The sequence below is a fragment of the Halyomorpha halys genome, unplaced genomic scaffold, assembly GCF_000696795.3.
Source record: "Halyomorpha halys isolate HHAL.00 unplaced genomic scaffold, Hhal_1.1 Scaffold315.1, whole genome shotgun sequence".
NCBI classification, from domain to species: Eukaryota; Metazoa; Arthropoda; class Insecta; order Hemiptera; family Pentatomidae; genus Halyomorpha; species Halyomorpha halys.
In genome coordinates this window covers 204,245-220,380 of record NW_027105587.1, presented here as the reverse complement: position 1 = coordinate 220,380, position 16,136 = coordinate 204,245, and the positions used below count along the sequence as shown (strand labels likewise).

General features: G+C 30.5%; 1 protein-coding gene across 2 annotated transcripts in view; it reads right to left on the bottom strand.

Moving 5' to 3' along the window:
• Positions 1 to 16,136, bottom strand: part of ort (ora transientless) — a 30,166-nt gene that overhangs the window by 811 nt on the left and 13,219 nt on the right. For both annotated transcript variants that reach the window (XM_014421353.2, XM_024362794.2), the window contains exons 3-10: positions 11,669 to 11,819; positions 10,064 to 10,146; positions 8,545 to 8,688; positions 7,831 to 7,913; positions 6,654 to 6,788; positions 6,357 to 6,457; positions 4,168 to 4,328; positions 2,600 to 2,708 (exon numbers count right to left, since the gene is read on the bottom strand). In XM_014421353.2, the coding sequence (XP_014276839.1) occupies positions 2,600 to 2,708; positions 4,168 to 4,328; positions 6,357 to 6,457; positions 6,654 to 6,788; positions 7,831 to 7,913; positions 8,545 to 8,688; positions 10,064 to 10,146; positions 11,669 to 11,819 (967 nt within the window). The remainder of the gene's footprint in view (positions 1 to 2,599; positions 2,709 to 4,167; positions 4,329 to 6,356; positions 6,458 to 6,653; positions 6,789 to 7,830; positions 7,914 to 8,544; positions 8,689 to 10,063; positions 10,147 to 11,668; positions 11,820 to 16,136) is intronic.

Sequence of the window (16,136 nt, the reverse complement as noted above, 5' to 3'; positions counted from 1 at the left end):
ATACATCTTTTTGAACTTATTTCCAATAGAATAATAGATGTTATATTAATTATAATACTGATTAGTATAATTATTTTCTTAATTAATAAGCAAAAGTATGAATGCTTATATGTAATAGTAATTTTAATTTCAAAACAACTTAGTTAAATTTCACTGTTTACCTAAGTACAGTAAGATATTTATAACATAAATAGAGCAATGACCCAGTATTTAAATACCCTTTTTTCCATGACCATCTTTTTTTTCATTACATAAATAAAGAGTAATTTATGTTATTAAGGATATTTATGCAAAATTAATATTTTTTAAAATATATTTATTGAACTTTACAATGGTACCAAAAAAAAAAAAAAATACAATAATTAAATTGGATAAATGTTATAGGACGCAAGATAATCTTGGGAAGGAACCATCCAATGGTGGTACTTCAATCATTGATTTAAATTAGATGATCCCATGGTCATCTTCTTCTCAAATATCTTGGAGAACTATCAGGAATTGTTAAGGATGAGAGATAAAGAACTAATGGGTTTGGAAGGGTAAGGATTTTGGAATGAAAGGATGTTCATCTATTTCAGGCCAAATCTGCAACATATAGGATATTGAGGTCTTTATGGACAAGTTTATTTGTGGCATAATTAGGAGGATTCTAGATTGGTAGGATTGGACACAGGAATTTGATGGTTTGGTAGAGCCTCAAAGCTCAATTCCGTGGGTCCAAATTGGTCTGATTATCATATTCTGTAAGAGTTTTTTGTAGTAAGTGGGAAGTTTAGAGTATTTGTCAAGTAGGTGTTGTAGTTATCAAAATTCATGAGCAGTTTTTTATCGTATCAGTCTAGTATGGGGATTCCAAGTAAGTCTTTTATCAAGATGGAGTCTTAATTAGTGAATCTGTTCAACAGGTGTTAATGGGATAGTAAACAAAAGAACTATAGGGCAGGAGAGTGGAGGTTTATGATGGAGAGTAAAGGTGATCGGATGGAATTAGTCAGAATTTATTTTTATTCTCCAGTTGTGACCCCATATTTCAATGGATGTTACGTGTGACTGCAGAGTTTGGTTGATGCAGTAGTGGGGTCATTATTTACAGACAGTATACATGCGTCTTCAGTGTATATAGTTAGGACTGTGTTAGGGTGGATTGGGATGTCAACTGTATAAACCGTATAGAGAGAAAAAAAAATTAAAATGGCATAATAAGAGAAATAAAATCAAGAAAATGTAATATATTCCTGTTCTAACTATGATTGAATCAACTGACTAAAATGGAAATAGGTAATAACTCGAAAGGGTTAAAGGGAGAAAAAAGATAAGAGAAGTAACAATAAAAAAGGAGGTACTAAACGAAAATATTTTCTATTTCTTTGTTTTTGTTATTTATTTTCTTTATTATGAGAATTTAATTTACAATAATTACTATTATTCAAAATAAATTAAATAAGCAAATTTATTTTGAATAATAGTAATAAGTACATTTAATTATTATGAACATTAAATGTACTTATTACTATTATTCAAAATAAAAATAATTTCAAACACCATAAGGTTAAAAAATAAATAAATATAAAAACATGAGAGTTTTCAATTGAGAAAGGAGTAAAGCAAGGAGATAGTTTGAGCATCAATTATATGGATGAAATCCTGAAAATGTGCAAACAGACGACAGCCCGCACTGCTATTGACAAATGGAACATGAGGACAATACTGGCCCAGGCAATGGTATTAGTGGATGACATTGTCCTTATAGCAGATAATAAAGAGAACCTACAACAAGCTGTAACTGAATGGGAAGCTAAGCTGGAAAGAAAGGGAATGGCCACCAGTGTCAGGAAAAGCAAAATAATGCATATAGGTCGGGAACCGGAAAACATTGAAATACTTTTCAAAGGTGAACAAATAGAAATAGTGGACGAGAACAGTGATCAGCAGGAATGGAAAGATAGACCAAGAGATATCCAATTGGATAAATAAGACAAATGCAATATACTAACTCCTCTCCCTGCAACACAGTTATAGGAAAGAGGGAGGTAGAGAAGAATGTTGAAGTACATATCTCTAAGGCTATATACCTACCTACCCTCCTTTACGGAAGTGAAAGCTGGGTACTACTAGATAAGCACCTAAACTGAGTCACTGCAATGGAAATGAGATACCTACGGAGAGAGGTAGGCCGAACTAGGAGGGATCGCATACAAAATGAGAGAACAAGACAGGATGTTGGAACTGTCTCCATAAAGGATACCAATGAAATGAGACAACTCAGATGGTTTGGACATCTCTGTCGGATGAGTGAAGACAGGGATCCAAGAAAATATTTTGAGGCCAGACCAACATGAAAACAACCAAAAGGGAAACCCAGAATACAATGGAAGGACTACAGCTCCAGAGTGGGAGAAAAAAGAGGGAAAAACTGGGATGCCATGAGGATGCTGGCTCGGGATCGAGAGGCTTGGTTTGGCAGGACAGAGGCACCTCCACGCTGAAAGGCACTACGGAGGAAGAGAAAGAAGAAGAAGAGAATTTCACTACGTCTCTACTAGAAGTCATATACTATTATATGCAAATCATGAAATAATACAAATTGTTTTAAATATACCTTAATGCAGTTTCTGTTATCGTTTCTGGGTGGTGGTGGTTTGGGAGCATCAGAGTCACCAAGCACAATATTTACCAAACAATATTCCATAAGTGCCATAAACACAAATCTAAAGCCAAAAACTATTTTAAGAATTAATTTTGTTAATAAGTTTATATGAATCTACATATGAATGAATTATATGAATCATAAATATGTGAAATTTATTGATGTTTTTTAGGAACGTGAACTTGTTATAATAGAAACATTATATAATAAATAATAACATATAATAAATAAGCTATAAAAATTATGAGTATTATCCATGAAATCAAAAATATTCTAGTCAATTAAAATTTTCTTTCTTCCTGAATCTGTCACGTTCTAAATTGATATATGTTAAAATATGATAAATATCTATTATGATAATAAATCAATTTTACTAGAATCTAGGGGACAGTAGCAGTAGGGTTGTTAGAATCTTGTTCTTACATTATTCCGAGCAGATAAAATTGTCAGCAATTGGCTTTAATCTCCTGATTTATATCCTGACTAACTCCACATACTCATTTTACTTCTCAGTATACCGTAGAAGTGTGAATCAAATAGCATTCATCAATCTGGTGAAGCTATTTCTCCATCAAGAGAAAATTAAGTATTCCAGTAAGGATTTTATAAAATATCATTCAGCAAAAAAAAGCAATATTCCACTCATATCCCTGATCTTTCATATTTTTTAAATCTGTTCTCCTTTCAAAGGTTGGGGACAGAGAAAAAATAAATTTCTGAAAGGCATTTTTAAATATATCATCACTGCTACAACATCAAATCAGGAACCCATGATGTTTTAAATAATCTACAAATCAATAAATAAGAGCAAATCTTGTGCTGGGTTAATAACATTCAGTTGTTAACATCCCTCATAGTTTTTCTCCATAAAAAAGGAATCATCAGAGGTAATGAGAACAGGCTTAGAGTAAACCACTCTATTGAGCTCATTTTTGTTTATTCAAGATTTTTCTGGAATAACAAAAATTGTCTTTAATCTGTTTATCAAAGATTTTTTAAGTTTATAAACTGTCAATCAGTGAAGAAGGGGGAAAATCCTCCTTTACTTGAGCTCATTGGTTCAATATTTTTTTTAAAATATATTTATTGTCATTATCTTTTTGTCTTTAATTAGTTACCCTGCTTTTAAAATATCAATTGAAAAATTATCTCAAGTCAGTTTAACAAAATAAAATGCTCTTTGTAGCACATAAAAGTATTAATTTATTAGAATGCTTACCTATAAATTTTCATTAAATAATTATATATTATTTTAAAATAGGACAACAACTAATATTCATTACAGATTAATAATTAATTAAAGAATTATGCATTAGTAGTTGCAATCATAAAAATACTAAGCTGTAAAGGGATAAAGGCATCTTAAAAGCTGAAAGAAAAATATTTAATGTTACAATCTTGAACCTATGATGTCAATACAGTAGTCAGAAACCACTGATTCAAGCTATTTAAAAAGCATAAAATAAAATATGATTCCAGCATTCCATGTTGAATTAACAAACTATAATGTACATACTTACACGGTACACACTGACATAAATGCATCTACAGCTTTCAAGTACGATACTGGAGGTAAAGAGGCTTGAGATTTGGCATGCTGGGTTGACAGTGTTAGCAAAGATGTGACACCGAGTGTTACTCTTGCAGGAGCAGCTTCAGGTTTGATCCAGAATGAAACCCACTATTATCAATAATAATTAAATCAATAACAAATTTAAGTAAATGAAGAGTACATAGTAACAATTATTATTATTATTATTATTATTATTATTATTATTATTATTATTGGGCTACAACCCATTAACAGATCTTTTTATCTATTAAAGACAGACAACTCAAACTGCCTTCTCCAATTTTCTTGGTCTTGTGCTGAGTAATAAACATACTTTCCAAATTTATAACAATCTTGGATTATTTCTTTTCTTTGTTTTTATATCAATCAATAACCTTTAGACTTCATCTTAGGCATATTTTCCCTGTGTTCAAGTTCATACTTGGCTGAAGAAGACAATTTATTTTATGTTCGATCAACTTTGGATTGTAGTTCAATCTTAATAAAAAAAACTTCTAAGGATCTACTAATAAAATGAGTACTTTATAACACATTGAACCTAAGACTTTTAAAAAGCTTTGTGGGTATGTAATGTTAGATGCTATTCAGGGTTTCCAATATAAATTCACCTAAATATTTCTCATGGGCAAATGGATGGTCAAATAAAAAAATATCAGAGTAAATATTTTTAGGTCTACTCTGCAATTACTTTTTAACTTTGATAAAACACGTCACGTGGGGCTTATGCACAAGGAAAACTTGGAGTTAACTGATAATACCAACTTTTCAATACTTTCATTTAGTCATTAAGAAATTATGAAATATCCTACAAAATATATTTTGATATCTTTAAAATAGATGAATTTGGGCCATTTTAGAATCTTGTATTCTCAATATCTTTACAATTGTCTGAAATCTTAGAGACATGATACATCATTTTTAGGTATTTTTCATCCTATTTCTATTAAAAATATTGCTAAGCCTGAAAGTGTAGTATTATTTCTGAAAAACAAGTAATTTCTTAAATTATTTACCAACAATTATGAAAGAACAATTTATTTTACTAATTCAAAATATTTATTAATTTAATAATAAAGAAGTGAAAAATATTTGGGCCACTTTACATTAAATACCCTGTAAATTATAACTTTTATGTTTATTAGTGAGTAAGATTAGAATCTTATGAAGTGTTGTTGTACCAAGTGATCTAAGGGCCGAAAATATGAAATAAGTTTTTTCACACAAAAATAATCCTTGTGAAATAGCCAATATTGTCCAAGTAGATTGGTTTTCAGAAATGATTTCTATTCAGTTGAAAGAAGAGCCAGTATATGGTGACAATTACGTTTGATAAATTGCGGTGTTCACGATTCATCTTTGGGATCCTAAGGAATGCCTCTGTTTCCCGTTTTTATGCAGAGTTGAAGATCCTTCCTACCATCGTAAGTATTCCGTGGCTTCCTTCATCTTCCAGGTCATCAAATCCTCTGGTCGTTCCTGCAATATCCATTCCAGGTCTTCAGATTTTTACACAAGGGCTCACTGAACCGCTGTTTTCAAAAGATTGTTTACTATCCGATCCTCATTCCTACAGAACTCCATCCCTTTCAACATCCATCACTCCAATACACTCCCTACCATTAAATCCCACCTGTTCAATCATTTCTTACCCATTCAGACCCCATACAATTGTAAATAGATATAATTGTAAATATTTATTTAAATTATCATATCGTTCTTAATCACTTTTACATCATGTTCATTTTTTTTTTTTTGTATTTTTGTTTAATTATCTCTGAGGCTCCTCAGCCCACATTTGTCTATCTTTCTGTATTATTCTAAAGGGAGTTGTCCCAGAATGAATTAAGTATTATTATATGGAGCTGTAAGTATGCCCATGCCTATATGTTCTTTCTAATTCCTCTCAAAGTTTAAAAATAAATAAAATTTTTTTGGAACATAGATCACTTAGGCCCCACAATGATTCATATTAATACTAACAAAGTTGTAACTCAACTCTCCTTTATTTACTAATAAATATTGATTATTAAAAAATAAAATAAAATGCAAAGGTCCATTTTACTAATTGTTGTTTTAACTAATTAAATAATTTTAGCATATGTGTGAAAATAGTTATATAGTATAATGAATACTCACAGACATAATCACAATCAGACAGGTTGGAATGTAAGTATGAAACAAATAGTACCCAAGTCTCCTTTTCAAAACAAATATAACTTCCAGGCATGTAAAATTTCCTGGAAAAAAAAATTATGAAGATATTCACTCATCATTTCATTGCCCAATATCTTCAAAATGCTTCATGTTTCTGTTTAATATTAATTAAATTAATAACAGCTTAAATTAATCAAGGAGGTGGAGTAATACAATAATCATTTTAAAAATAAATATGTGATAATTAATTAAAACTGCACGAATAATTAACACATTTACCTGTTGAATATACTTGGGTACAATCAGCAGTTTTGTTGCGAACAAGCTGCAATTGTGGCAATTCAATATTTTCATCAACTACCAATGGTACATCAGGGTCCCATTGAAACATCATATCGTCTGTAGTGTGTGACACTACAAATCAATGAGGTATTAGACATGAAACATAACTAATTAAATGTGTTTTGTAAGAAGCACAAACACCAAATTAAGTATAATAAAAATTAGTTACTTAAATATCACGTATAAAAGAAATGGTATGTCAAAGAAAGAATCTGTACGTTATGTTAATTTTTTTTCTTCAACTTTTTGAGGATAACTGCAATGAAGGTGTAATATTTATTTTTAGTATTTTAAGGAAGGCAGGTTGGGTAAACTAGATTTTTTACATTACGCACAGTACTACTTATAAATGTGATATTTATATTTACATATTACATTTATATATACTACCTCTTTTAGTTTAATTTAACCAAATTAATTTTAAAATTCCAACATTTAAATCTAATTCTAATTGATTCATGGGGTCCTATTGGTTTTTTATACTTTGGGAAAATAAGGTTTAAACTAAAAAAAAATGACACTAAGTAAACATAAAAATATGATAAATATATTTTTAAGAAAACCAATTTTGGGAATAGCCTTTGATCACAGACTGGTCAATACTAGAGGCTGTGACAGTATGTAATAATGAAATTTCAGAAGCCTTAATTATAATGTTTCATTATTATGATATTCTCTATCTCCTTTATATTCTTAGTCATATAAATCAAACTATCATTGAATACATTTATAATATTTTTTTTTAATTTAATCAAATGTATTCACAAAGTAATCAGAGAAAAAATTAATAAAAGTGAAACTAATATATAAAATCATTGATTCTACCAAATTAAAAATAATAAATAAGATTTAATAGGAGAGAAAATAATAGTATTGCAGTGGTAACTTAACCAAAAGATTGTTACCTAAAACAAAGATGGATGTCACTTAAAATTTGAATAAAGTTCATTAAATACAAACAAAAAACTTTTCAACTTGTGTTAAAATTTAACATATGTATAGACATTTCCATTACAAAACAGGGGGTTAACCTCCATTCAGGAGAGGAAAGGTTATCAAATTAAATCGTTGTTCAAAACATGTAGATTTTATGCAAAATAATGATCTTACTTACAGCTTTCCATTTGTAGTTTACATTCCTGTGTGTCATGTGGATATATCATGAAATTCATAACACAAGATAACCTCAGAGTTAATCTGAAAATAAAATTTTTGTTGAAAATTGTTTCCTGCTATTTTTTTGTTATTTGTTATCAATTGTTTTTAATGATTTTAAATTTTTTATGTATAAAGAGCTTGGAACAAGGACATGACGAGCCACAGTTGTGAAGAAAATTATTGTTTTGTGCAAAATGATCTTTTTTTTTCTCTATGAAACTGTTTATTGTGTTCATCTTCATTACAATATACATACTAATAATATTATGCAGTATGGACTGATTAATACAGTAAATAAGAGTTTTATATTTTTCAAAGTTCGAAAAAATTGTATTCAAAAATTCAGATCTGGTGGCTTAGCATGTTCTTTCCCATATTGCTGCTTTGCATGGACAGTGGCACAATGAAAAAAAAAGGTTTTTCTAATTTTTAATTGGAAATATCCCATAAATAGTACTATAGACTGTGGCTATGGTAACTTTGGGAAAGACTATAGAAGCCCAAAATAGAAAAGATATCCAATCTTCAATAATATCTATATAACATGTCAAGTTAAAGACAAATTTTTTTTTTTTTTTTTTAGTTGTGCTACTTCCAAAGGAACAACATTATGCAAAATTTAAGAAATGATTTTAAAATTAATAAGAAGAAAAGAACAATTAGAAATTACTTGACCATGTACAAAATTGTTTTGTCTTTATATAACCAAACATAGTGATTGGGAATAGTCATTGTTTGAAATGTAACTGATTTGGCATTTTTGAAAAATGAATCTGGCCTCCACATGTTCTTTAACCAATCCACTTCTAGTAACCTGAAATAATAATTATAACTGATTATTATAAAATGTTTTATTGTTGAATAATAAAAGAAAATTTATATAAATATTGATAACAGTTTACAAGTATCACTCCAACATGATGAATGGGCCTGTATTCACTAATACATAATTTTATATGCTGTGGGTTATAACTAAACCCCAGATTTTTATACAGTTAAAATCCACAGAATATGCCATTCAATATGCAATAAAAACCTATAAAATATGCAGTTAAAAGTACAAAACATACAGCTAAAAATCTCCAAATATACATTAATACAGCTAAAATATACTAATATCCCTACAAATAGTTCTGAGAAATCCTGATCTTTTATCATTTAAAATAGTTTTATAATTAGATAATGATCTTTCTATATTCACAGTGTTGATAAGAGCAAATTTTTATGAACTTAATGTTATTGGTTATTGATTAATTACTGTATCATTCATTACTTTATGTACCTTTCCTGCACTCATCCTAGAAGATGTTTTAAAAAACATATTTTTCCATTAATAGTTAATTGATTGACACCTTAAAATAGGGCTCATACTTTTTCTGTTAGGCACCCAACACAAGTTTACATGGATCATCCTATAACAAAATTACTTGATATGTCCATCTGTTATTTAATATAGTGTACGTCAATCACCAGCAACAAAAACTCAGTTTTCTATTCCTATTTCGAAGATACAATTTTTAAATAATTTCTAAATCAAATTATGTTTTCATAATTCGTTTTTCAAGTAATTTATACAAACTTACATTTGATTTTGTCTATCCATTTTTATCTAACACCACGCTTGTAAATTTAACTATATAAAACTCAGACAATCGATTATTAAATGTAAATGATTGTTCCCAATTCTTAGTTGTTTATTTCAATAACTGCCTCGTAACACCTACTTAAATACGATTTTCGCTACGTGTTCTCCTCCACCATATGTTTTTTCTTGTATATGTTTTGTTAAAAAGTCCTTAAATGATTCTTTAGTTGAGTTCTATAAAGGGACCTCTAATTCATCTTTTAGAAGAAAAAAAAGTAAAAGATTGTTAAAATTTAGATTTATCGAGTAGAAAATAACTATTAATAAAGTATTGGTTATTCATTTTTCGATTTTAGATTATTATTCATTAATTCTTTTGGATTATTATTCATGTCCTGTGAATGCGAAAAATTCGCAAATTAATTAATTTACTTTGGTAGTTTACGACCTAAAAATAAAAAAAAGTGAAAGTTGACAATGTTCAACATAGATAATGCATATATGAGAGGGCAGGACCACCCGCCATATTGGAGTAGGGCTTCGGAACGGTTGCTATTAAAATAATCACAAAGCATATTTGTATTAATTGGCGACGGTTGTATACCTGTATTCAGAAGTCATGTTCTCAGGTAGGCGTAGCCTATAATCTTTCCAAGTTTGCGCAAAAAATATATCTGCAACGTAAGTCTAGAAAAAAAGAAGGTAAGATATAAATATATTTATGGTTAGCAGAATATTTGACAATTCCAGAAAATAACTTTCTCAAAAGTGCATTTTCCAATAAAGTAATACTGGTAATAACCATTTTTAAAGTTTTTATTCAAATATAGTTTACATATTCAATACGTATTTATTTCCCTGGTATTAAGTGTGCACAAAGCTAATTGTGAATAAAAATATATAAATAATCCATAGAAAAAAAAAAAAAAAAAATCTGTAACATAAAGGGTCAGGGGTGCAGTACTTTGTAAGGAAGTACTGTTACTGGACCAACAGTTGTGCAAGGAGGTGATTTAGTCAAAATCACGCTCGACCTCTAGAATTTTCCCAAATTATGGGTACACACTTTATGAGGCTGGGTGGACCCTGGAGGGCTCCCGAACCCACAGGGCTGACTTACGGCTACGGTAACAGAATACAGATTCGGATTCGAACCCGAGTCCTTGGAGTTAGTAGCACAGTGCCTTGCCTCTGAGCCACGCCGGTCCAAAATAATCCGTTTGTATTATACCAATGTAAAGTCGTCAAAACCATACCACACCAACTCCTGCAATACTATGGACATATTGTTTATCAAACATTCATGATGATGAGTATTTATTTATTTCCACCTTCTGCTGGCTTATAAGCAATACAGGTGTACAGGAGCAGTTCGATGTTAGATATCCATCATCAAACTACTGCTAATAATATGATGATGAGTATGATGTCAGAAAAGTGCAAAGTTGAGAGATGTACCTAATCCCTTTAATAGAGCATTCTTTACGCCATTAAGATCATCCAACCAAGGACGTCAGACTTACAAAAAGAGACAATCCCTATTTTCCTCCCACTATAGTGGATTTATATTAATTTTCAGCACGAATTTTAAATGAAAATGATTAGGACATCCGACTTGGGTTCCCACATCTTCATTTGCAAACAAAATCTCAATCCTAAAATCAATATCTTTCCATGATTCCATCTAATCTTGATATCCTAAATTCCGGGTATCAGATATCTTATGATTTAAGGTTGGCACTCACGAATGATCCAAAAGGCCGAGCGGCTCCACGTTTTAAGTGTGATGATTTGTGGGGCTTAGTGTGAAAAAATAATAAATTAATAAAATATGAGACATTCAAAAACTACTGCGCTATGTAACCTTCCCTCCACCTTCCAATAAGGCGAAGAGACCCCATCCAAGACTTCGCCACGGGCCTCAGTACTCTTTGCTTGGCACTGGTGGAAAAAAAGAAAAAGGTAAAAATATTTTCATTAACTTTCGGGTTCTAAAGGTTAACATTGATCATACCAACCATTCAATGATCTGCCTTCTGAATTACTACCAACTAGGTTTATTGCAAGATAATCCATGGTTAATTAAAAAAAATAGTCTCCATTAAGTATAAACATATTAATAATTTTAAACAATCCATGCCATATTATATTATATCCTGAAATCAATAGATGAAATTTAGGAGATAAGTGATAATGACAAATACAATACCATTGAGTTTTCATCGATTGAGTCCAAACCCATCACTGTGACGTGGAAATAAACTACCGTCGGGTGTCCATCTTTCTTTGGAGGCCTCATTTTGTCGTACATGTTCGGGTCTTCTGGTAATATTTCGTTCAGTGATAAGGCAGTCGTGCATCTGTATCAGAAATAGTTAAAACACATTTGTTTGATTTCAACACTATTGATATAGCGATAATATAGATTAAATTTGTAATGTCTGAATTTTATTCGAAAAATTGTTTTTCTGCCGGATTAATTCGAAATTTATTAGTTTCGGTTCCAAAAATCTTCGGTAAAACTAAGATTTTTATAACTGATTTGTCCAAGAGTTTAGTAAAGCTTCGGTAATTTAGCAACCTGTTTCTGGACTACAGTTTTGCTAACCAGGAAACAGAGATAACTGTCGGTAGTCATTGAGGATTTTATGAAGGATTTGATACGAGAGACATTCGAAGGTTCAGTGGATCCTCAAAGCTCTAATAATATAAATGGAAGATAATTATACACCAATGGAATAAAAATAATTAACAAAAAGGGACAGTTATTGTTTATATACTCATTTACAAGTTTAAATAAAATCGAAAACATCAAAGTTAGAAAAATAATAATAAATAAATAAGATGGCAAAAAAAAATTAATAAGTAAAAATTTTATTTTTACTTAAATTAAATTACATTTACATTATATTCACTCCAAATCTGAGTGTTAAATAGTTAAACACTTGAAGTGTTAATTTATTAAATACTTTAATTTTGTTATTACTAAACACTTGTATTCGCAGTGTCGCAATATCCTAAAATTACAACATCCGGGTAGCCCGGGATCATCCCTTAATTATACTCATACTGGTACGCTGGAGAAATGGTTTCAGCTATCACTCGTTCATACAAATTTTCAATCAGTGCATAACTAAACCAACTTGAGAAAAATATATTATATATTTAAAAAAAATAAAATAAAGTTCTTAGCCCAAAATTAATGCAAAGTTAACATGTCTTGCAAATCATTTTATTACGTTCTTTAAAAATACTTCTAACCGGAATAAAAAAAAAAAATAATAAACTTCGGTTCACCCGAAGGCTTGTGATATGACACAGATTGTCTGCTGATTGGTTGTACAATTGGATTTGATATAAAAGAGTTAAATGAGAAAGTAAGTGAGGTACTTGTGGGTTAGGACATGATAAAAAAAGTTCCTTAACAAAGGCAGAAGCTGTTCCTAAGAGCTGAAGTGGATTCCACTCGACAATAATCTGGACCCTCGTTAAGGTGTGCTTTGTTCCCCTCAGCCCTCTTTCCTTCAGTTTCTACTCGACCATTGGCACATCTTTTCGTAGGTGTTTACTTTTCTAACCTCACTCGTATCTCAGGGCCCCACCACACATTAATAATATTTAATTAAACATATAAATAATATTCAGTCATTTAAAATTAAACTAATCTTACAATTGAAGTTGATTTTTTTTTTGCTCTATTCGACTTTTCTCTGCACCCAACCACTTGTGGACTCGATTAGTAACACCTGTGATTGTGGTGGCATGGAGTATTTTCTGTAGGTGGTAGTTAAGAGTTAATTGTTTATTTTGGCATTGGCTATAAAAGGACATCTTGTATAAGAGGTGATATAAGGTTTCAGTTTGAGTGTAACCTTAGTACAGAGCCACTAAGCACTTTATGTCTATCGGCTTCTTCAGTTGATTTATACCGCTGGAAAACCTCACCACCTTCGATACTTGGATTCAGCATATTGACTAACTTTACATATTTTAGGCCATATATAGTAGGATAGAATTCCCCCCAAGAAAATAGTCAAAACCTTTTTCTTCTATAAATCCTCCAAGACAAATGAAAATGTACTTCTAAATTCATGTCCAAGACATATTTTACCAAATCTTTTTTATATTTTATCTATAACTGATATAATGAAATAAAGAATACTGTAAACTAGTATATGTTAAACTTAATTCAACACATGTGACATGAATAACTATGATAACCTTAGCTATAACAAACATATTTTAACAACAACTGGTATATAAATATCAGTTGTATTTAAATATTAATTGTATATAAATATTACTATATCATTCACTCCTCCTTCCTATTAAAATATAATTACATATTTTTAAAATAAATAATTCAAATTTTATCCATTATAGTCTCAAAAACTTTTATTTCTCTTATAAGTCCGACGTTTCGGCCAATCCGGCCATCTTCAGGGACAATCTACTAATTACAACTTTGAAACTATATAATTTAAAAACTCTAACTCCATGTAGGCTATTCTGCCCAGGTCAAAAACATCAATTTCTAATTAGTCAAATATTCACTTGAAAGAAAATCAAAATCATTTATCATCAGACACTATTCCTTGTTATAAGGTTGTGATAAAAGTATTAAGTTTTGTACATTTCCCCCTGCTTCCGCAATCTCTACCTACCTCTCTTTCAGGGGTGTATTGTTTGTTGAAGGAGTATCTAGATCACGGCAAGGGCTTGGCAACATCTGTGTTTAATGGATATTTGCAATATCTCCTTCCCTCCTTGGGTGCTTCCTAGACTGAGCCCGAACGTGGCAGGAATCTGTTAGATACTGGTGTATCTCTCCCATTAGGCATCCTTAGAAAACAGTATTGAGGATTCCCTTCAAGAAGTTTTACTTCTTCAACAAAGGTGTCGCATTTTGAGTGCCTCAATGTTTTCTTTAATAAGACTAAATTAATTGCCTAGAGTTTGTTGTCGCTCCATTGCATGGCATCCGTGGAAAGTTGAAAAAACTTGATGTGGAGTAACATTAATCTAAGTAAACAAAAGAGATCTGAGAGCTTCATTGGTCGTTGTCTCAATTTACAGTCTGTAAGTCCATACTTGCCTCTTTTAAATTAACAATAAGTCAGTAAGAATATGGATAAGCCTGCATCGTCCAGTTTGAAGCGATTCGTAATCATAGTCTAGTCAAATCTTGTGGGTACCATAATGGGGTTCGACAGTACATTTTGGTGTCACAAACCTGAAATTCGTAATCGGTATCCCAAAAAATATATTAATGCAATTTTCAGAATTTCTCTAAAACTTTCAAAACCTCCTTCTGGCCCCAAATCGTTCGAAATACAATCTGTTTTAGAATTTGCTCGCTGCGAAACGAACTATTCCAACAAAAAAAAACAATCAAAATTGTGGTTAGTATACTCTTATTTAATTTAATATAATGGAAGCTATTCCAATAATGCTTTCAAGTGATGAACAAAAATGTTTTTAAAAAAACGTTATTTGGATTTTCTTTAGACCTTCTATAAATTCGAGGTGGAAGTGTTGAAACTTTACTAATCAGGTCACTAAAAACGTAAATAAACAAATTTCTCCAAAATATTCTACCGATATCCCTACTAATCAGGTCACTAAAAACGTAAATAAACAAATTTCTCCAAAATATTCTACCGATATCCCTACTTGGTCCCCATTTTGCTCTAATAATAATAATTGATGTGAATTCCCAACAACGAAACTTAAACTCTCTGAACCTCCATGGACCTGTACTAAATCTCTACTATTTCTTAGGGCCATCCTTACCAGCAAAATATGTTTTTTGGGGTATCCTAAGACCCTTAGGTTCGTACACTTCATTTCTTGCTAAGATATCATAAAGATGTTTGTAGTCTACGAAGAGGTGGTTTAAATTAACGTCTCATTGGTTGCATTTCTCTAGCATGTTCCTGATGGTGGATATGGGTCGATAATATATCTTCCAGGATGGAATCCGTATTGACATTCACCTATGACTTCATCTATCATAAATTATTCTTCTCATAGCAGGATTAATATCACTTTATAAATATGACTTTTCAGTAATAAAACATTTCGAACTGATGAAATGATAATGAATAGCAATAGTTTATTTCATATCATCAGCAACGTTTAGGGAGATTTCCCCCATCTTCAGTCTGATGAATAGTTTTTCACATTAAGAAATATGAATAACCGAACAAAAAAAGTAATCAAATATACAACGTGTTACAGGAGATTTCATTTGTTAACCACCCTTAATAGTGTACAAAATGCAGTTCAGTGCCTTTTCTACCCTTTCTATTGTCCAGATATGTTTTTAAAAAGAGTTTTCCAAGAAAACCACGTTTTTTTCCCCCTTAAAAAGTCTAGAAATCACCAATTTGAATCATAATATAATGAATATATTAATATAAATAAATAACAGAATTAATGATAGAACAATAAAGAATGGTTTGAATTAAAAAGAATTAAAGTTGATAATAGTTATTTGATTTAATTTAAAAAAAAAAAAACCTTTTTAAAATTTTTATGAAAATTATCATTACTTGAATGATAAAGTTACTTATGTATATGATTCAATAATATCACTTATTTAAATTTTTAAACAAAAATCCTTTTTTGTAAGTAACTACTTTTCACTGTGGAATTTCACATCAGAGTAAACGCTG